Genomic DNA, 19963 nt, shown 5'->3' on the forward strand with positions numbered 1-19963 from the left:
GGCACTTGGTATTTTTTGACTCTCCAAAAGGTTTGCTTCACTCACAAATGCCTGACAGAAACAAACACAACATTGATACTTATTCTGTAATATAGTAAGACACTTACTTCTTAATGTCTCGTGCAAATATATCACAACTTGTTGACTAATAATTGCATCTAAAATTAATTCCTCATATGAGACACTGATCATGCTTTCACACCATGTTTCAGTCAAAATACAAATCTTAAATGTGAAGAACAGATCCAATATCTTTATGCTTAGTGTCAGCTCTACGGAGCTTATTTCCAAAGGAAAAAAACCTGTCAATGCAGAAACTGAAATATGGCTGTTATGAAGCAATAAACCTATTGCACCTCTGTGGGTTGTAAGTCACAGACAACATGTAAGCTTGTGATTGCTTCTAATAACAGCCTTCTCTGTACTGAAAGAATCTTGGTATTTAAAAGTGATCATTAAACATTTTAGATCCCTTAATAACCACAACCTTTGAATAATCCAGGGAAATACCACTAAGGCTGGCTCTTGCCAGTGTCCATAAAAATATTTTGCACATGAAATACAGGAAACAAAGCAATAAGCAGGACAGTAAACACCCAAATCCTTGCCCTGCTGATACATGGCCAAACTATCTGCTCTAGCACAGGAAGACCCTTCAATAACGAAAACACATCTCAGCCTTGATCACGTATCTCCAGTGCACTTGCAGTCAAGGGTACAGCAGCCCAAGGGAGCTCTGCTGCTTCAGCCAGAGGGCTAGGAGCAGACCCTGAGGCTGGACTGTGCTCAAGCCAGGGTTTGTGCAGGATGGGACTGAGACTGTGTCTTGACATGCAACAACTAAACGCCTACAGGACCAGAGCTCTGGACTTCAAATTAGAGTGAAGAACAGAAGCATATAACTAAATATATCTACTGGCTTCTGCAAGAAGCCATGATACTGAGAAGCCAACAAAAGGCAATGGATAAAAGAACACAGAAAGGAGAAACACAAAATCAAATCGTGCCTTAACACACACAATTCCCACCAAAGTTACAGGCATGAGGACACGGAAGTGAGACAGAACTTGATCTACTGCTACTGGCTCGTATTACTTAAAATAAATGAATCACAGCATCAGTTATTAATAAATTGATATATACTTTATTATGCACAAGAGACTAAGATGACATGACACTGTGGTTATCAAAACTGTACAACTATGCATTTCCACAAATCTCTGAAATACTGAATGTAATATGAAATACAAATGGGGTGTTCAGACTGGCCACAGGTATTAAGCAAGTAAATTTCTCCCATTCTCTGATTTAAAAAAACATCTGGCATTTGGATCTTAAAGAACTGTAGTTATTTATTCAAAGGCGAGAACATGGCAGCAAAGATCTGATAACTCTATGAACATCCCCATGAATGACAGACAACAACAGGGCAGAACAGTCACCTCACATGAAGGGCTGGTCAGCACAACCAACAGTACAGTCTTCTTGTGAAGCATGAGGTAGATATACATAACAAAGAACGGTACATACAGGAGACAAATGGTAAGAAAAGGGAAGGTTACAATCATCAGCATCTACAGACATTTTGCAAAATCCATTTCCATATGGAAAACGCTACAAAAATAGCCTAACAGAGAAAGATCTGAGTTCTTGAAACATGAATATAGTAATGCTCAAAACTAAATGCTGTAAAAGGTTAGATTTAGTGATTAGACAACACATGACCCAATGAGCAGTCTACTTCAGAGTTTACATTACTAATAGCTTTTACAAACAGAAGGTGTCCCTTTTAAGCCCAATCCTCCCGTTCTTAGATAAGAAGTTCCTTTGCAGTCGATTCCATTGTGCTGAAATTTACTACTGAGTCTGTCCCTCTGAAGCCCTGCTTTAAAGCCCTGCACCGGGACAGGCGTGTCTCGCCAGCCTCCGCACCCCACTGGTATCTGCCACGTGAAGTCCAGCGTGGCGAGACAAGGTTTGACGGAGGTGGGAACCAGAGTCTTTGCAGTTATGCATTCAGGAGCTTGACACACCACACACAGAAACTTGCAGTAGAGTCAAAGGGTTGCTATAAAAGTAGAGCTTATAGGCGTATCAGTACTCTGACCTGCAAGCAGCTTAACAGCTGCTGGAAAGTACTGTATATTTTTGTAATAAAGCTATTAACTGGGAATGCCCGAGTTTGGTTCTCTCCCTCTTTCTTGAAACAGAAATGGCTGTTCCATCTGCTAAGTAATTACATGTAGTTTTGGTAACCTCCAACAGATCGATTAAAATTCCTGAATTAAATAGCTGAGTACACCAAGTTCAGTTAATTTAAACTGTATCTCAAATACAAGTCAACAAATTGAATCTTTGATCTTTATATATTTTTGGTTTATCCAATGGTAATATAAATCTGTAAATTATTTTAAAATTAGAGTAAATTTTTGATAAAAACATTGATAATGCAGCATGTTCAAAAATATACAATTATCTGTTTTACATAAAAATTTTCAACCTGTCCATCCCAACAACCAAATCTAATACTTCCTATGAGAAACTACTTAATAAAAATATCTGAGGAAGGAAAGGGTTAAAACAGGGAAAAGAATTTACAAAATATGTAAATTTCACAGTAATTGAAATTAAACATTTCATATAGAGTAACTTACATTTATCTAAAACATTTAAATATATCTTTATACAGAAATTTAATGTAGTAAAATATAGCTATGATTGAACTTAAAAGACTCTAGTCTTCTTTGAAGACATCTTTAAAGACTTTACACATAGAATATGCTTATACAATACATTCTGCTGAAGGTTAGGCAAAGCGCTTCCTTTTCAACCACACAGGTAGCACATTCATCCTCCCGACACCTCGTAACAGAGCCAATCCTGCATACCCTTACACATGGGGGTAACTACGCTTACGCTGACAACCCTGTCAATGTTACCAGGACTACTCATTGGACAGGTAACAGAAAACTCTGTTTGTATGTGTAACTACATACTGACTATCTTCATAGACTCAGTATAGCCATAATATGTAGAGCTGAGCATGTGCTTGTACTAGCAAAGACAAGGCGTGTAGTTACTCATATGCGTAAACGTTTGCAGGATTAGTAACAGATCTGATTTAAAGTGAATAATATTCCACCTGATCCTGGGCACTTGTATCTATTGCATATCTTGCACTTTGACCATCCTGTCATCAGCAAGGCACAAGTGTAGAATCAGCAAAAGAAATCTGCAGCTCAGATTTCAGAGCAGACTATCACTCTAGTGTAATGAATTCCCTTCTCCTCTTGCAGAACACAGGTAACCTTCACTAAAATTAACGAAAGTTACTTATCTCGTTTTTAGAGGAAAACAATGCTCATCTTTCCTCAAAGGAGAAGGATCAGTAGAACACATTAAAATTACAAAGTGGCAACGTAACAGTCAAACAATTACACATGAAAAGTGTCTTTTTTCTTTTCATTTGGCATCAATTTTAAGGTCAAGATATGTCAATGACACAAAAAAAATACTGTGACAATAAGTACCTTTCTGCCATTTCCATACTCCCAACACTACTTTGGGACTATCCAATTGCAATGTTCATATAACAGTTTGACACAAACAACTGCATAATTGTCTTAAGAGCTTCATTTTGACAGGCAGTATTTTGCACAAACAACAGGCTCTACTGTACACTCCTTGTGCCCTCAAAACCATCTCTTATTTCAAAGGGAATTTGGGCTAGCTAAAGGATTAGAACCAAACAATATTTTTTTATCTCCTCTATCTACCTATTATAAACTGAAGAGACAGTTGGTTTATATATATATGCACATACATATTTTATGTATGGAAGGAACTCTGAGCTAATTTCCCAGTTGTTAAAGTGGTAAGTTAGGCTCTGCATACTTAGTAGATATACATCTATTTGCATAAAAACATTGCTATTAAAGGTACACACACATCTATGTTAGTGCACAAGAACATTATTTGTTTTAATGTTTGTGTGTGTGCCTGTATTTGGTATAGTAGAGTAAAAAAAAAAATCTCTTAAAGAGCTTTGGCCCAGAGAACAAGAAAGGGAATGTTAGAGTGTGCTCTTCTCCCATTAGCAGATCAACGCATATTAAAATAAAAATACCTGGAACAAACCTGAAGCTGCAAACACAGCAGGAAAGCAAATGAGATGCTGTAGCTTAAGCTTAACAAAACAAAGGTTACTCAAAAGTGGCTAAACATAGCTAAAGTAAAAAAATGTTACTAACCAAAGGGATCTGACCTTGAGGCTTGCTCGCTTAGACAAATAGAAATCCTTTGACCTAAGATTATCTTTGTTCTGCTTATCTTGTTGAATTCCCTTAATGAATACCTTGTGTCAATGAGAAGGTTTAGGGAAAGAAAAAAAGTCATATAGACAAAGCAGCATTTTTCCAAACTGGCATAGATTTCACATTGTGGGCCCACAGACCCCTAGAACAGGTTGCAGTACTGTAAAACTAGTAGCTTTGTCACATGTAGCACAACATGCTATAGAAGGTCCAACAGGCTGTGTTTATCCATGCATTGTGTGCACATATACACACTCACACACACAGTGGCTTCCCCAAAAGAAAATCAGTCTTTTTTTTTTTCTTTTTCTGTAGAAAAATCCCTCCTCATTTTTTTCAATAGCAACTAAACCAATCCTTTTAACTTAAAAAAGCTGATGTCCACGCACAGTCCTTTGAACCTCTGCACTCCTATGGTGCTCCTCAGCGGTGTTCCCCCTGCGTTAGGTCGCACTGCTGCTAGAGCAGGGGGTGCTCTGCGTGCTGCCGATGCTGTGCGCTGCACTGCTGTTCTCGGAGGCTGGTGGGGATGTAGGGACCTGCTGTCTTCCCGCTGTCTCCCCTGAGGGAGAGAGAAAAAGTGGGATCGGGAGAAGGGAAATGCAACATGTTAGTTGTCATAGAAAACAATAATCCATTTCTTCCCAGCCTTCCTCTTCTGATGGTTTGTATTTCCATGCAATTAATATCTTGGGTGACAGACCTCTGACAAAATGCTGTTGAAAATACTACTAGACTTTGGCACCTGGGAAAAATAATTGTTATGCACATAGGGAAAATAATACTGCTGTTTTCTGAAGTATTTTAAAAGCAGCTGATGGAAACTGCCAAGACAGACACTGTCCATCTTCTGTTGTCAGCTGTCACTCAAATGGATCCTGTTACATGACTCAGACCCCTTTATAGCTTTGCTGTTTCATGGAGAAAGGCCAATGAAAATCAGGCTTTAGTTTAAATGCCAGTTTATAGAGTAGCATATTTACTGAAGGTGGAGCTGAAGACAATGTTCTTCAATCAGCCAGATCCTGCATATCCTGAGACATGGTCAGTTTTCTTCATGTAGAAAAACCAACAGGCTACCCTTCAAGATTGACTTGATTTACTCCAAATATAACATGCAGGATGTTCCCCTATAACTACCACAGTATGTGTAGCACTTATAACCTGTAGTGAGAAGAAGTCTTAGTATTTCTTGTTAATGGTTTACTGACAAACTAAGAGCCCTTTGTTATTTGGATTGCCAAATCAAGCACTGGGAGTTAAAGCCAGATTTATGGCTCCTGATAAAACCTATATTTTTGTCTGCTCTTCTCACACTTCTTTAGCACCTGTGGCTGAGATCCTATGGAAAAAAATCGAATACTCAACTAGCATGGAAACAAAAATTGCACCATTATGTGAATGGCTAAAAAATCATAATGAGGCCACATAGGAAACAGTAACTGTGGCATTTTTTTAAGTTACAGTCCTTAGATCTGCAATATTACAAAATAGTCTCTTCAAAACAGATGGCAAGACTAAGTTTATATAATGTGCACTGTAGCTGCCCCCTCTCTTGAGCTCATCTCTCAGGATGTGAACCTGTGATCTCAACACAGTTAACACGGACAGACTGCTGCTGCTCGAGCTGCAGACTAACCGTGGCAGCCAGCACCAGCACAACTGCTTTCCCAGCAAAGGAGCAAGACGGAAATGTTTTGCCGGAGCATGGGCAGGAACGACTGGGGAAAAAAAAAAAATAAAAAAAAAAAAAATCAAAGGCTGGTATATCTCCTGCCTCATGAGTTTATAGTGATGCAGATCTCCTGCTTTACATTGCCCTAGGACCAGGTCTGCAGAGTCCAATTTTTCTTCTCTGCTCAGGATTTGGTAGAGCTCCTGTTCCCCAGTGATTGCTTCAGTGACAGGTTGAAGGCTGGAGGCACAGCTTGCATCCAGAGGGTTACAGAGCAGGGACGAGCCAGCTTCCTCCCAGAGGAGCTGCTCTGGCACATCCCCATGCCCTCGGTGCTGCTGCCCAGCTGCCTGAGCCCCGAGCTCCTCGGGAATGTGGCCACGGAGGAAGTGCGCCTTTAACACTTTGTGTCTCAGGCCAGAAAGTGTCCTTCTGCAGGCTGCTCAGTATTCAGAGCTCTGCTACAAACAAGGGACGCCTGAGGATTTCTCACAGCAGAGGCTGCAAGTGCTCTTTGTAATGGAAACCAGCAGGTCTGCTGCTAGCTTTCGCTGCAGCCACAGCTGTAAGTGCACGTAAGGCCCCACAATGCACAGCTCTTGCCTTACACCCCACTGGTTTAGGAATGGGGAGGAAAGAAGGGATGGGACAGGACTGAAAAACAACAAACTAAACCACATCACCCAGGAGGCCAATAAAATGTTTAAAAAGAGGGTGAGGATCTTGCTCTTGAATTCAGCAGTCCAGCGTTTACTCTTGTGAGCAAATTTTGATTCTGGTTTTCCCAGTGTAAGAAATAACTACGTAGTTCACCCATGAGCGGTGGATTTCTGCTCACATGCAGCAGGTCAGAATCTACCCCCAGTCATCTGTAAATAAACTGAGTTTCAGCTCTAACTTGCACTGGAAACGACTTTGCAACCCATCAGAACAAACTGTATCAAATCAATGTCTGTGTCATCGTGCTGTAAAAGCTTTCATAAGCCTTGTTTGGTTGTCTTCCCCTCCTGACTTGCTCCCTTCTCCTCTAGTTGTTTGTGTACATGTCTTCCTTCCTTTTGTACTACAGGATATATTTACACAGGCAGTGATAAGCAAACTCTCTTTCATTAAAACAAAACAAGCAAACACGAACGTCAGAAAACAAGCCAGCGATCCGCTACCCCCAGCAGCAGGAGAAGCTGGCAGGGCTGTGTAGAGGAGCCGCGGCCGCCTCACTCCCCCGCGGGGCCCCCGGCCCCCGCGCCCTCCCACCAGCTCTCTGTGCAGCTCCACTGTCACCCATTTTACAAACCACATGACTACACACAGCTTTGCGTCAGCCTCGGCATGGCAATACAATCTGTATGCATTTAACCATAAATTCATTTATAAGCTAAACCCATGTTGTTTTTATTTTATGGCAAAGTGACGAGGCCCGTGTTGGAGTCCCTGTGGGAGCCCAACAATGTGCTCTACTCCTCCTGGCTCCTCTGGAAAGTGTCTTAGGAAGCACCATCCATTCAGTTTGGGGTGGGAGCCCCCTTCCCTCTGCTGTAATTGCCTCTGCAGCCCTTCATTTTTAGAGCATGATCAGCCGCTCTGATATACCACTATTACTTGTTGAACAACAACAAATTCTTGATGTCCTCAAGGAAAAAAAAAGTCCAAATCACAGCGACATTATAAAGACAGTCTAGGAAATAAATCTGGACTGGCTGATTTTTCCTGCATTTTATTTCCTCAACACCTAGCTAATCTGTAGCAAAGCTTTTGTAAAGAATATTCATGCAAAGGATGTAAAGAAATGTAAACTATCACTGAAGACGCATTCCCCATCTGTCTTTTTCGTGTAAACAGCTTCATGTATCTCATGTTACTGAATCAGAACTGCACAAAATGGACATGTCTCCTCTATTGACGGTAAACAAGCTTTTACCCATCTGAATGCAACAACATGCACTTTATTATTCACACTTAGGAAAGCCGCCAGTTGTACTCCCTGTCCAGGAAGTCTGAATGTTTGCTTTTCTATCTCCATTTGCCAAATATAATTGGTTGCTATGTCAGTTTATTTTAAATCAGATCCCATAAAAAAAAGGGAGAAGTGGGGGAGGAGGGACGCTTTTAACTTCTCAGATTTTGGAACATTTTATCCTCTCAACTTGCAACACTGCCTGAAGAAGGAAGCACGCTTTTTAAGAGAATGAAGCAACTGATGTTCTGTATAACAGTTTACTTAGTTTAGCAGCCTAACTAATCAGCCTCATGCACATCCCTTCCTAAACATAGTCAATTTGCCCTATTAAGACAGATATTACACTGATAGATATTTATTAAATTAGTTTTTAAAGGGTTTAAGTTAACCTTTGAAGGGTTTCTGCATCCATCCTGTAAAACTGTTGTTTCTTAAGACACCCAGGTATATTGGGTTAATTGTGGCAAATCTCTCCTAGTTTCCCTTTGTTCTTGGGTCCTCTCTGGGCATGACCAACACTGCTGTGGAAAGCTTTCAGCCACCTTTCATGTCCTTTACCTGACTGGAGAAAGGATCAGAAGTACAGAGTCCTTTTGCAGAAAAGTCAGTTAAGATTCCTCCTCTGTTGTTATAATACTAGCTTCCCAGTCTTCCCCTACTACCTGTGTGTCTTAGGACATCTGTACTCCACATTGAATTGTTTCAGAGAACTTAGAGTATTATAAAGCACAATTCTGATGCCTTGGCAGAAAATTTTCATTACTGAAATCAGCAAAAGCCCTACGTGAAAACAACTTGTTCAGTATTTGGAGATGAAATTCTACTTATTTTGTAGTTCTTTTATGCTATCAGTTGTTTAGATTTTAATGTTAATAGCCTATCCAGATGAACAAAAGAGCTCATTCATGTAAAGCTTTCTCCATGCTAGAATGGATCCTGCCAGTAGAGACATACTAAATAAAAGTGTATCGGCAAACCTTACTACTGGCAGAAAGGCAGCCTTTTGCTGTATTGCATCTAGCACTACAGCAACAAAAATACCTTACTTCACACATCCCAAGTTGCCATTCTTCAACAGCAGTAGCTTTTGTCTGTGCTCTGAGTATCACCAAAACACAGTTTTAGAAAGAACTCATTTTCTAACCTTTGGTGTAAATCATGTGTTAAAAACCCAGTGCTACTTTCTACAAAATATGAGATTTCAGAACACAATTCAGCAATGTATGAATTCTCTAATGGCAAAAAACAGCCACTCTGTAGATTAAATTTAGATTTTCTCCCTCTCCTCATTATTTTAATATAAGTCTGCAGCCAGCTCTAAAATGTTTCCACTGTAGCTGGATTATCTTGTCTGCCACAGCAGTCGTCCTCTAAAACACTGTCCCTGCCAGAGCCTTCACTGCACTCTGATACAAGTTCTGCTGTGCAGATACAAGATATTATGCACAGAAAAATTATGTGTACAGGAGAATAGGTTCACTTTCACAATCCTTTGAAAATCTGAACCAGATAACTTCCTGGATTTTTTTTTATTATTTCTGTGATTCTCTGATCTGATGAGTTACAATGTCCCCTTCCTTTCTCCTCTTCTCATTTATTACTTTTTGTCTGGCCTTTTTCTTCACTTATTTTCATCTCTCAAACACGAAGCCAGAGTAGCTGCCCCCTCCACTGCTTGTACAAGGTCACTATGACTTCTATACTTTGGTCCAAGTCCTATTGTTGCTGAAGGATTTATGTTGGCTTCCCAGTGTGCTGTGCCTTGGCTACTGACACACAACACATGTCTATAGGTGGTTCTGTATATGAAGAGAGATTAAACTTCCACAAATGCAGGACCAACAATACTAATTTAACAACTGTTTTAATTTTTTGTTAAGAAAGACTACCTATTTGGAAATTACCTTCTTACCTTACACATTTACTCACTGAAACTGCACTTGCTTTTCTTCCACAATGTTTCAGTATTACGAGGCAGAATTATACTATTTATACATGTTATCACAAACTTTAAATTTTGCACATTAGCTCCAATTCCAAACAAGCTTCATACACAGCTCATGCAGAAGTATTAAACTGCTTATACAAAGTTGTTGTACTGCCAACTGGGAAAAAAAAACCCCAGAGGGTTTTTTTCCCAAATTAACATAATCTCCTGGGTCATAATATTTACAGAAGCTCTGACCTGACAGGGCCAGATTCTTACTCCTGCATAGCTTTCATGAAGTTTTAGATGCTGAAAAAACCCTGCAGGGGCTACAGGAGAATTCCAGTGCTCCAGAGCTGCACAGGTTTGAAGTAATTGACCTCACATTCTCCCCACCTCCCAGAGATCTTGGTAGGGTCTTGTGAAGACAAAAGTGGAAGTCGTTGGGAGTCCTGCATGCGGTAGGGATCCTGAGATACCTCATAATCCACAAGGAGCCAAGGTCTGATGCTGCAAATCAAGGCCCCATCAGTGTCCAGTTTCTGTCTGTACCACCTTGCAGATTACATGCAACAAAGCTCCCCAAACTCCCTTTTCTTCCAATACAGTATTGTATTTCTGCTAATTTAGTTTAGCAAAAATTATATGTAATCAAGGCCCAAGAAACATTTTCAAGTCTAGTTACATTCAGAATACATCTATGTAAATAAAGCATTCTTTTAGCCATTTGGCCCAGTCCTTGTACTGATCATATCTCATTCCTAGTCACAGTCTAATTTAGCAACTACAAAAAATTTTTTAAAAAGGAGTATTGGAACCAAGAAGGATCCATTAACTGAAATGTTAACTAAATTTGAAATACAGAGATGCTACTAATGATAATGCACAAGCCAGAAATACTCAGTTTTACATGTGCCCCAGGTCAGTTTTCAAGATTTGCATTTAAAATTATTTTAAGCAAATTCTAAGTCATGCTCATAATGCATAACACATCCCTTTAGGGAAGGGCGGGTATCAATCTGCTGATATGCACCAACAGGCTCATGGGAGGAGTTGCTGGAAAACATTCTATTAAGAACAGAGTAATAAAAAAAAGGCCCCCCTCCCCTTCCCTCCCACCTTGTAAGAGTTCAAACCACAGTGCATTTCCTGTGGCATGATCTGCACTGAGATCTGTAAAAGCCCTCACCCTTACCTGTGTGAGAGTAGATAAACCAGAGTGCTCCTGTTAGCAGGGCTCCAATTACAAATGCCGCAAAAGCAATGCCCACGACAGTCAGCGTGTCCAGACCGTAGAACACAGCTACACAAGGTAAACACACATAATAAGGACTTTTTCTTTTCAGTGGCAAATACTGTGCTAAAATTTCACCCTTACACTTTCATGGAAAAGTTTTTTAAAAATTCTTAGTTAATTAAGCACCATTTTAAGGAACAGACTAGCAGATTTGCATCAAGGAAATAAAAGTGATGCTTTGAGAGACTGGCTTCAGTCCAACCAACTGTTTTACATCACAAAACAAAACCCCAGCTCAGCACACCCGAATCTGGAAAACGTTGCAAAAATTAAGCATTTTCAGTTGGCTGTTAATAACTTGCTTTCAATTAAATATCAATTTATCTTAAAAACGTGTTTTAAAAAGGCTGAGATTTTTGGCAAAATATGCTTTTCATTTAAAATGCCCTAACACTCAAGCAAACTTTTCCCTACATCTCCTGCAAGTTCAGTCTGAAATCTAGGTGGAGAACGGAACTGCAGTTAAGAGGGAAAAGATGCCAGCAAAAAGTCAGCGAAAACATAAATAGAAACAATTGTTTTTCACATTTGGCAATGCTTTCAATAACTGAAATTAATTCCAGAGCGCAAAAATAGAAACACACACGCGCGCGCAAACTTTCTAGGGGAGAGGCTCTTTTGCAGTACCATTTCAAGGGTAACAGCATCTGGTTCCTGGATGTATTGCCCTCCCCTGTTAACCATACAAACAGACAAACTTTCAGCTCTTGCGTTTTTCTTTGTGGTGATTAGAAATACTTAAAAAAAAAAATCATCACTCCTTCAGCCATCATTTGGGGAAATTTCTTCCTACAAAATTGATTTCTAGTTTCAGTATTTTTAATGTCTCCCAGTGCACAAAATGGCTTAGGCCAGTAAATAACATTTTACTAAGCTGGCTAGCTAAGCCAGGAAATGAGCTGACTGGATCTTCTCAGTAGTATCCTTCAGAGGAATCTCAGTTCTGAAAACACAACCAACACCCTCACTTTACACGTTGTTGCATCCAGCAGATATCCCTACAGATATCCCCTAGCCCAACAGCTCCTGACACCTTCAGGGCCATTCCCCTTTTTATGTCTTCTCCAGCAGTTCCTGTTGGCAAGGGCCTTCAGGACCCATTTCTGGGTGCTTGTGACCAAGTTTGCACATGCAACACCTGACAGATAGTGGCTTAGAAGGTTTTTCTCCCATTTCTTCTATCAGACTATTTCCAATTCCTTTGACCACATCTGGTCATTTTAAACGCAAACAAAAAAGACTCTCCTAAACTCAACTGTTTTTCCCACAAGGCACCAGCCAGTGTTTTCTCCTCTTAGGAGGAAATCTAGTGAAGAGTAGAAAGTCACATGGAGGCTGAAGTGACAGAAGCATGATTTCTCATTCCCCTTGCTATTTTGAGCAAATTTAGCCCCAAAGACATAGGGACAGGAGCAGAGGAAAAAAACCTTTATGCACTTCCTCTTCTAATCTTCCCTTTTGTCCATTCATTCTTGGTTTTAGCTACAAATCATCTTCACCTTCCTGCTTGTTACTGTCTTCTAGTGCTGTTTCTCTGCTTTTCTTCCCTTCCTGGGTCAGTAGTGACCTTGGTTATAATTCACTACACCAAGACAACAGAAAAACCAAAGAAACTAATCCTTATCAAGTCAGTGATCTCATCTACAGCATGACCTGTAAATGCTGATGCCAGAGTAACTGAGGACATGGCCAGCTGCAGTGCAGGGTAGGAGTGAGGCTTGGAGTAGGACACAGGAGCTCTGTGAGATGGCCCTGCTGGTGAAACCCTGGTATTGGGAAGCAGTGGACTTAGCAGAGAAGGGGGAAGTAACACACACACACATCAGCAAATGAACTTGCTAAGGGCTAGTCTCTCTATCCTAAATTTGATTTTTACATATACAGAAGGTCACGGCCCTTCTCTCAAAATGCTGATGGGACTCTCTCAATCAGCAATACAACCAGAATTCTGTTCTCTCCCAGAATTTAACACATATACACTCAGAAAGACCGAAAATAATTTTCTTCATTGACTTAATACTTTCTAGACAAAAGTTTAAGGCTTAAAAGAGATTGGTTTAAGAGTTACTTACGTGGTTGTCTCACATTTGGCTTTGGAAGGGAAGGATCTAATTTAAAAACAAAACAAAACGTCCCAAAACATTAGACAGGGTTCCACAATCAGCCTATTACACAATTACACAAGCAACCTTCAGGATCTGATGAAGACATTAATTGCAATTTTTACAAACCAGGAACTTCAGGAAAACCAGCCCGAACTCAATAATCTTGCTCAGCTCAGAAAAATTCTTTTTGTATATCAATCATTCCTTGGAGGAACATATCTGCAGTATAGTTCATGCATCATATATTTTGCTGGCAAGTACACTGCAACCTTTCCCATCCAGATGTCATCAGGTCAGACCCACAGGAACTCTGGTTATCCCTATGTGGAGCTCTTAAAAAGCACAGATTGCAAAGGCTGTTTTAAGATTATTATATTCATCTGACTACTCACTAATCACAAACATGAGATACCAGCATGGTAAATCACAAAACACTGACTATCAGCTCTAAAGAAAACTCAGTATTATGGCATGAAACACTGCTTTGTCCAAATGGCATGATTATGTGTTGATTCACACATTTTCCTGAGTCCTACTCTGTATTCTGTCTTGGAAGTTAGGTGGGTTTTTTGTTTTGTTTTTTAATTATATATAGGAAATAAAAGATCATAGCTGTTATATCAAAGCTATTATTCTTGGCAAGAATATCAAATATCATCATCATTATCAGCGTGTAACAGAAAGAGATGAGTAAACATATGTTTAAAAAGTGAAGAATTTTCCTTTCTTTTACTTAACTGGCTTCTCTTATCTTCCTCCAAGAATGCCACCTCAAGTAGAAGAGCCAGAGATTCTGGCTTCAGACCTGAGAACCTGTTTGGTTAGCTGCAGTTTACTTCTGGATAGCTCAGTAACCTAGAGAACTTATTTAAATTCTGGAATATCAGAGTGTGTTCAGTGCAACAGTTGTAAAAGGGTTTGATAAGACAGTGTCCCAATACTTGTTTTTGTATCTTTAGCAACTGAAAAAAAGTTTAATTGCTATGTAAACAGAGCAGCTCAAAAATACTGAAAATATATTTATTTAAAGCATTTTTAAACTATGTTTCTGACTTCTAAAACCCAAATGGCAGCACTAAACTTTCAGCAATATCCTATATGATCATCAGGTTCCGAGATATATGTGCTTACAAAATCAAAAAAAGATTTTATTGTTAACCTGCATTACTGTCACTTGTTCTAACACACAAGTATCTTCCAGATCACTCTTGGCAGGATGGTAGGAAACAGGTGGGCCAGTAGTAGGAAACAGGTGAGAACATAGAGGGACATGCAGGTGGGTGTGTGTGCATGCACAAATAAGCTGGAAAGTCATCAAGAGCACATAACAGCAAAAACTGAATGTAAGATTTGTGAGGAGGACTGGACTGAAACCAAGGAGCACTAAACAGTACAAACACGGGTAATGGCACTATCAGATTGTCCAAGCACTCCACTAACATATCCCAAGTGCCAAGAAAATGACTTCTGAGCTGAGTGGAGAATGAATTTTCCATGCTCATTTTGTCATTGGCCTCTCTACAAAGAATAAAAAGTCTGCTAATTAATGATAGGCTGTGTAGCTCATTATCGATTCTCTCCAGTTGTCCAGTTCTTACATCTATTTTAGTGTGGTTTGCTCAGAGCAACACAGAAGCTGTGGGAATTGTCGAGGTCCAGGAAAAGCATCTGATTAAAAAGCATCAGCAACCAGCCTTTAGAAATTATCATTATTTTCTATACCTTTGTAGGATAGAAGCACTTATTAGCTGCTCACTTGACCTCTGAAGTTCCCACACTTAGCAAAAATCTGAACAATGACATTGGTAGATTATTTCAACAGAAGAACATGTATGTCCTAGCATTTAAATGGCCATCCATATGCCTTTCTTTGAAGTGGGGGAGAGCATGTGCATGAAATGCAGGAATACAAGGGAAAAGAGAATGCAGCATGGAGTTAGGTTTTAGACAATTCCATCAGGTTCTACTGCAATAACGTAAGCAACTGAGTTTTTAAAATAACTAACAAAATTAGGAGGGCAGGAAAATTTACTCTCATTTAGATATACAGTTGTGATTTCTATTACAGTCAATGACAGTCACAAGCTTATGTCTGAAGAAAAAAAGATTGCACCTGTGCAATGACCAGTTTATTCTGACTTTTGAAATGTCAAGTGCATGACTTCTACACTGGGCTTGGAGAGCAGGTCCAATGGCTGGAACTCACATAATATGGTTTACAACAATGAAAGCTGGCCTGTTCATATGAAAGAAAATGAAGACCACCACCTCCAAGATGTAAATTCTCCTGTTCAGTAATGCAATAATTTCTTCTCCAAATCTTAGGTTCACGTATTGGCCAACAATGCCATTTGGCTTTTAGACAGGGGTTGCTTGATTCACTGCAGAGCAACTGCATACCAACAAAGCTACGTTGTTAATATGCCACTTTGTATTATGTCTGAAAGCTGTGATATGCTGGAGAGATTTCCACCAAACATCCCACAATTAGACTAAATCACCCACAATGCAACAAAATACTCTATCACACTGTTGTCTTGTAACTAATCTTTATAAATTTAGCTCGTCTTTGCACACTAAGACCTTGTGCCTCTGACAAAGACAACATTCTGAGGGGAGCCTGAGACGGGATCTGCGCACAATGCTCCACACATCGGAAGGGCAAGAGAGCTCAGAGTATGAGTCTGTTTATTGAAAGCTGAACTTCAGTTGCAGGATTTACTCATTCCCGATAGAATAACCACTGAAAAAAAAAATGAGAGCTTTGCAAAAAGAAAAGAGTGCAGAATCATGCCCAAAGCATAGTTTCAGTTGTACCACACTGACAGATCAAATACTTGCCTTTAATTCATAGTGGATTTGATCTGTATTAACAAATTTGTAAAAAAAACCCCAAAACTAAACATGAGCTGACTTGCAGAGTTAAACAGAAACAGTTGTTGCTTATGTTCCCTAGCAATGCTGTATGGTACTTTAAATTGTTTGAAGACTAAAAAGCACACACTGTACAACAGAGGTTAAAGGACTTTTGATCCCCATCCTTTTGACACTCCTCCAAAAGCATTCCAAAGGTCAAACAGCCTTTGAACACAATTGGAAGATTTTGATGTGCATGTGAAGCCCCTGAAGCTTCTGATTAAACTCCCATGCTGATACAAAAAGAAAAGATACTGCACATATATTTTCTTCTACAAATGCTCAAAACATGACTGGTACTGTTGTCAGAGGGATTCACTAAGAAAAACTTTCAAATTAAGTGAAACTGTGGAAACAGTTCTTATTTTTCATCACTGACAGGGCATATTCTTAGACTTGAGTACAGTTTCATCATGCTGTTTGGCATTATCTCATAATGCTCTTCAGCCTTTCCAACTCCTTCAACCAGTTACTAGCCATACTTGTGGTTATTTCCATAAAGATTACATAATCAAACAAGTCCCACCAAAGTGGTGCTACAATACTTCTGTGCATCTCATCTTTCGCTCTTAATAGTTCAACAGTCATGAGCTTCTGTCTGGTGGCCACCTCTTTGCTTTACAAACTTATCAGGCTCTAGCATCCTCCATACTTTGTAATTCCATTGTTGTTATTTCTAAATATGCATTTACAAGCACAATAAACAAATGATACAGCAGGGAGCAGAGCACTGCCTTTGATCTCTGGGCAACAAGAAGTTGCTGGAAGTGCTACTGCTGTATTCATAGTTCTGAAACCCATACTGTTGTGTAGTACGGTATTCCTTTCTCAATGCCTAGCAAAACCACGTGCCCAGAGATCAATAAAGACAGTTTAAAAATGGCAACGAACTGCCATGATGATGGCTGCTAGGGAGATGTCTAAACAAATAACATCTTACAAACACAGTATCACCACAAGATTATACAATGTCACATACTTAAGAGTACTCTCTCATTTCAAGCGGCTGTATGTATACATAATATAACATGTATACACAATATATGATATTTAGTTTTAACAAACAGTTCAAGCTCATTTTCATACCTTCTGGTTTTCCTTCATGTGTTATTACAACAAGAGGCTTGGTGAAGGTTTTCTTGTTGTGCATCATGGCCAAGATAATATCCACATTGAGAGAGGTGCAAGCTTCATCAGGAGGAATGCACTGCGAGTGGGAAAAACAGCGTGTGAGGTCAGAGAGTCACCCATCTGCTAGGACAGCTGTGCCAGCCGCCTCCTTATCAGTTTTATCCTGTATTATTTACCAAAAAAAAGAGGAAAACCTCCAAACCACCCCTGTGTAATGTACTGGCAAAGGTAATTCTTAGCTCTGCTTTAGGATGCAACCCTTGCCTTCATCAAGGACCCTCTAACCTTTTCCAGAGTGTTACTACTGAACTTAAATGATAGTAATTATTTTATTTAGGATAAATGTTTTTTAAAAATCTCATAGCCGAAACTGTGGCCACCAACAAATGACAAACCCCTTAAAACCCCCGCCACATTTTAAGGGAGATGTGCAAAAACCTCAGAGTAAAATATTCTTAGAACAAATTCTTTAACAACTAATTTAGAGCCATTTCCATTAGCTACAAATCAAAATTCAGCAATGCCCTTTTGCAACAATCAGATTGCAATATTATCTGATATTATGCACAGTTTTGGAAATTAAAGCTAACTTTTTTTCACTTTGAATATGGATGCGATATGGACAGTAATGATAAATCTGAACCACTTGCATAATATAAAGCAATTTCTACTTATCTCATGTAACCACCTAATGAAATTTAAACAGAAACTGTATATTACACAGTCAAAATGCACAGCATCATAACTTGAGCCTAGAGATATCATGTTCATTATATCAATTCCATAGAAAAACATTTATTGACTTCAAATTTCAGATGAAAATAATATCTTATTCTCCCCTAAATCAGAAGTTTAGACTAATAAATTACTGACCCTTGGCAGTCCTTGAGTATCTTTGTCTTTATTTGTACACAAAGTCAACTCGCAGTGAAGAAAGAGCAGTGAGATGTTGAACATTGGTTTAAACACGAAGCTAAATCTTTTTTTGTCCTTCTGTGCATGTGGTATTGGAAAGTTCACCTTCTCGACACTGTAGAATTTAACAGATTCATCTTTAGGACAAATGTTTTCTATAATGGTGTAGTCAGACATTCTATCTGGATTTGAAAATGGGGAAACAAAGCATGTTTGAATGGCGAAGCCCAAGGATCTGTCAGCTTTAGTCACAGACACCTGCATTAAAAAGAAAGAGATGGTAAGACCTAAGAAATGACATTTTAAGTTCACATTTCATTAACGCTTTCAACAATTTTTTAAGCAGTTTTCCAGTGCCACTTCCAGTCTGAACTATTTTGAAAGCTAAACACTAAGGGTAGACTGTCAAACAGAGTCAAAAAATCTGTGGTTTCGAAAATCAGTGGCTGTTTAATAGCATAACCATGCATAAGTACAGTAATCCCTTATATTTCCGAAAGCAGATGAAAAACACAGTCCAGATCAGGCAGGTAGGTAATGACTGTGACCGCCACCTGAGATGGTGCTTCTTCCCTTAGACACACCGACATAATAGAGCTGTATGGAAGTCAATTACTAATTCCATGTCTTTGTATCTGTTTGAAATTTTAATGAAAAAGAAAAAAATAAAAGCAACAGACACAACAGAGAACCCACCCCCAGCCAGGAGAGGAATGCAGAGGCAGAGAGGAGGTCATGGTCTGATGTGTGGGTGGCATTCCTGGACTGGGGGTAGGGGAGCCTCCTGAAATGCCATAATTTCTTCTGAAATGATCTTTTTAGTTTATTGTAAGCCTAAAATTAATATTCTTTTAAGAAAAATGATTAAGACTGCAAAATTCCAGAGCACTGATGTTCAGCTGGACTGGAACGCGGACAACAAATGCTACAGAATATTTAGGAAAAAGATTCAAATGGAATTTCTAACAAATGAAGCATGTTGTTCTTAATAAATAACAGAAGTGTTGTGCCTAACCATTAACACTACCTGGTGAAAACAGTTCCACAAGAAATCATTTCCTTAGAAGAAATGTGCTTTAAATGTGTACTTAATCCATATGCACTGCATGTATATTTAAAGAGCCTGCCAAATTTTCCTGTGGTCTATACAGAAATTTTTGGATGCTATGAGTTGTGCAGTGAATAGAGGCATTTCTCATTTTTTTCTCTCCCTTATGTGATCAGCAATCAAATTAGAGATGATGGGATGTGCTGAAGCATCTAAGCAAGAAAGATCATCTAAAGAGAACAGAAATAAAGACTGATAAATTAAAGTCAAGCCACAGATACTGACAGGTAAACAAGTTGATGGTGTGAACTAGTCAAAAAAGAGATTATGGCAAGGAGGACAGGCATACTACAGTATCATGAAACACCATCAGGTAAATAAAAGGATGAATGATATCTCAAGAAAAGAACTACAGGAGGAAGGTGAGACCAAAATATGATAAGAAATTGACAGCAGAGAACAAAAAAAAAAAAGCCAAATATTAAAATACAAAACCCCCAACATTTTTAGCAGAGATAAAGACTTCTTACAGATTATGACCTAAGCAATTTATTTACCAAACCCCAAAAATATTTGTTAATAACAAAACAAAAAAAAGAAAAAAAATCATCTGTTTCAGCTAAAAAAGGAGTCACAGAAGTTCAAAACTGGTACAGATTTTCCACTGTGCAAGAAGGAG

General features: G+C 39.1%; 1 protein-coding gene across 2 annotated transcripts in view; it reads right to left on the reverse strand.

The window, feature by feature from the left end:
- Positions 1 to 1121: 1121 nt before the first annotated feature.
- The window catches only part of TGFBR3 (transforming growth factor beta receptor 3), a 127009-nt gene continuing 108167 nt past the window's right edge, over positions 1122 to 19963 (reverse strand). For both annotated transcript variants that reach the window (XM_074906555.1, XM_074906554.1), the window contains exons 13-17: positions 18195 to 18494; positions 17277 to 17397; positions 13242 to 13277; positions 11068 to 11175; positions 1122 to 4875 (exon numbers count right to left, since the gene is read on the reverse strand). In XM_074906555.1, coding sequence (XP_074762656.1) covers positions 4757 to 4875; positions 11068 to 11175; positions 13242 to 13277; positions 17277 to 17397; positions 18195 to 18494 — 684 coding nt within the window. In that variant the 3' untranslated portion in view covers positions 1122 to 4756. The remainder of the gene's footprint in view (positions 4876 to 11067; positions 11176 to 13241; positions 13278 to 17276; positions 17398 to 18194; positions 18495 to 19963) is intronic.

Source organism: Athene noctua, chromosome 5 (genome assembly GCF_965140245.1).
Source record: "Athene noctua chromosome 5, bAthNoc1.hap1.1, whole genome shotgun sequence".
NCBI classification, from domain to species: Eukaryota; Metazoa; Chordata; class Aves; order Strigiformes; family Strigidae; genus Athene; species Athene noctua.